Source organism: Frankliniella occidentalis, unplaced genomic scaffold (genome assembly GCF_000697945.3).
Source record: "Frankliniella occidentalis isolate FOCC.00 unplaced genomic scaffold, Focc_3.1 Scaffold56, whole genome shotgun sequence".
NCBI lineage: Eukaryota > Metazoa > Arthropoda > Insecta > Thysanoptera > Thripidae > Frankliniella > Frankliniella occidentalis.
The window spans coordinates 677,351-679,407 of NW_026267186.1; the positions used below are offsets into that span (position 1 = coordinate 677,351).

At 52.7% G+C, this 2,057-nt stretch overlaps 1 protein-coding gene across 3 annotated transcripts in view; it reads right to left on the reverse strand.

Annotated features, from left to right (window-relative positions):
* The window catches only part of LOC113205458 (uncharacterized), a 26,564-nt gene extending 25,441 nt beyond the window's left edge, over positions 1-1,123 (reverse strand). For all 3 annotated transcript variants that reach the window (XM_052267663.1, XM_052267664.1, XM_052267662.1), the window contains exon 1: positions 961-1,123. In XM_052267663.1, coding sequence (XP_052123623.1) covers positions 961-992 — 32 coding nt within the window. In that variant the 5' untranslated portion in view covers positions 993-1,123. The remainder of the gene's footprint in view (positions 1-960) is intronic.
* Between the last annotated feature and the right edge of the window lie 934 nt (positions 1,124-2,057).

A 2,057-nucleotide genomic window follows, 5' to 3' on the forward strand; every position in this document is an offset into this window, starting at 1 on the left:
TCAAATTTATTAAATTGGAGGTAGCATAGTGCCGAATGGATGACAGTAAAATATTTAACATCTAACCCAACGTGGCTAAAATGAAGTAAGTTAAAGAACTTTGATATTTAACTGAAGAAACACACCTGTCTTTGCCACTGTAACGGCGTTTCAGCTAATTGGCTAACATTGATTGTCAACGAGACAGAGTGCCTTTGTACTCGACTCTTGCCTTATGTTTAGATCTGGCACCAGAGAAGGGTTCGTCAAACAAAACTAATCAAGTCATAGACTCAATCACGAAAATTGGTGACCTCTTGCACCATATTAGATAATGTAAAAATATTTAATAAGACAAATAGAAACCTATACTTAATGCCATTATTATGCTGTCAGAAATAAAGTTCATGTAGTTACGAATGAGCCAATTTGGGGAACACACATTCATGAGTTTGTGAAACACAGCCCTCAGTACAAAGACAATCCTGGTGCACAGAAAATTTGACAAATGAATGCCTATTGTCAAAATTTCCTAACCTACACGCCTTTGAAATGAATGAATTATGCAATTTTACTTTTCCAACAAATTGACTGGTCACGGGTTTAGATCAGAATTCAACTCTGATCTCTAAGCAAAGCTGTCTTTGTTTAGATCCCAACCAAGTTTCTGCAATGACTATTTATAGACCAGTACAGCACCAAGACATTTCGTGTGTGTCACAAAGACAAACGGAACCCGACGTTACTTCGCATCACTAAAACCCTGCGTGGCAACGAAATGTACTGCAAAAAAGCCGATTATCAACAATTGTCCTGCCTGGGGAACGCAAAATGACGAAACGTCAACTGTAACAAGACTTTTCTCAAGAAAGAACAAAGAAACCCGACACACGACAACAAAAGGGACATCCAAGTAGCAGCACCGCTCAGAAAACAGGGGAAATCTGATGAAAAACCAATTCGATCTCCAGCCGTACTCACATCACAAGCCTCGAAACTATGGAGGAGATCATGGTTCCTCGAGTAGATCACATTCGTTGCTTTCCCTCAGCCCGACGATGTTCTGTCGCCTTCCTCCTGCAGTGAACTGAACCCAAACAATATCAGACGGCGGCCATGACGCTGCGGACGGTTGTGATGGCAGGGCTGCCAGCGCGAGCGCGCGGCGGCCGCGGCGCGAAGGTCCCTCTCGACCCGCGGCGCAGGGAATGTCCCCGCTCTCACCGCGCGCGGGTGGCCAGCCTGGCAGCGCGCGGAGTTTGCCTTTGAAATCGTTTTCCACACTATCGTCAGGCACAAACCCATTTCACCAATCGTCCGAATAACTACGGAATGACTTCTCTTCAATCGCGCGGAGAGTTTAGTTTGCACCGGGAGGAGCCATTCTCTGTAGATTGACCAAACTGAAGACTTCCCCTTTCGAAATATTCGTTGGGCAATTTTCCCTCTCCAGTCTGGCCACAGGCGAATCAGTGATCCGGTGACTTCTGCGCTTCTGCGTTGTCCTCACCGGATGACCGTGACCGCCACCAGCTCGGATACATGAACGATTTGCGATGGGAACGCTGCATCCACACTCCACTGGATTCGAAAAGGAGCCGGAGTCTTATTTTCTCCAGCGGGTGAGTAAGTCGCGACCGAGGGACATTTCTCGCCGGCGGGGTGGCAACGGCGCTGGGCGGTCGAGCTCGCTGTGCTCGGCTCGGTTCGGCTCGGCTCGGCCTCGGCTCTCTAGCGTCGGTGCTCGGTACGCGCCGTCTACCGTCGCCACGGGGTCGAGTGCGAGGCCCGCGCCCAGCTTACTCGGCGCCGACCGCGACACCGCGGCCCGTTAGCGCGCAGTGCGTAGCAGCGCGGCGCGGGGCGTGGCGTAGCGTAGCGCGGCGTGGCGCGGCGTAGCTGGGCTGGGCGCGGCGCCGCGGACTACTTTCCGAGGCGGCGCGGCGGGACGGGCGGGACAGGTCGCTGGCGCCGCGGCGCGAGAGCTGGCCTTCCACGCGGAGGGATACACGCGCCCGGGACTCTCGGGGGCCCGCCGCGCTACCGCCGCGCCGCGAGGCGAAGGGGGGACCCCCGCC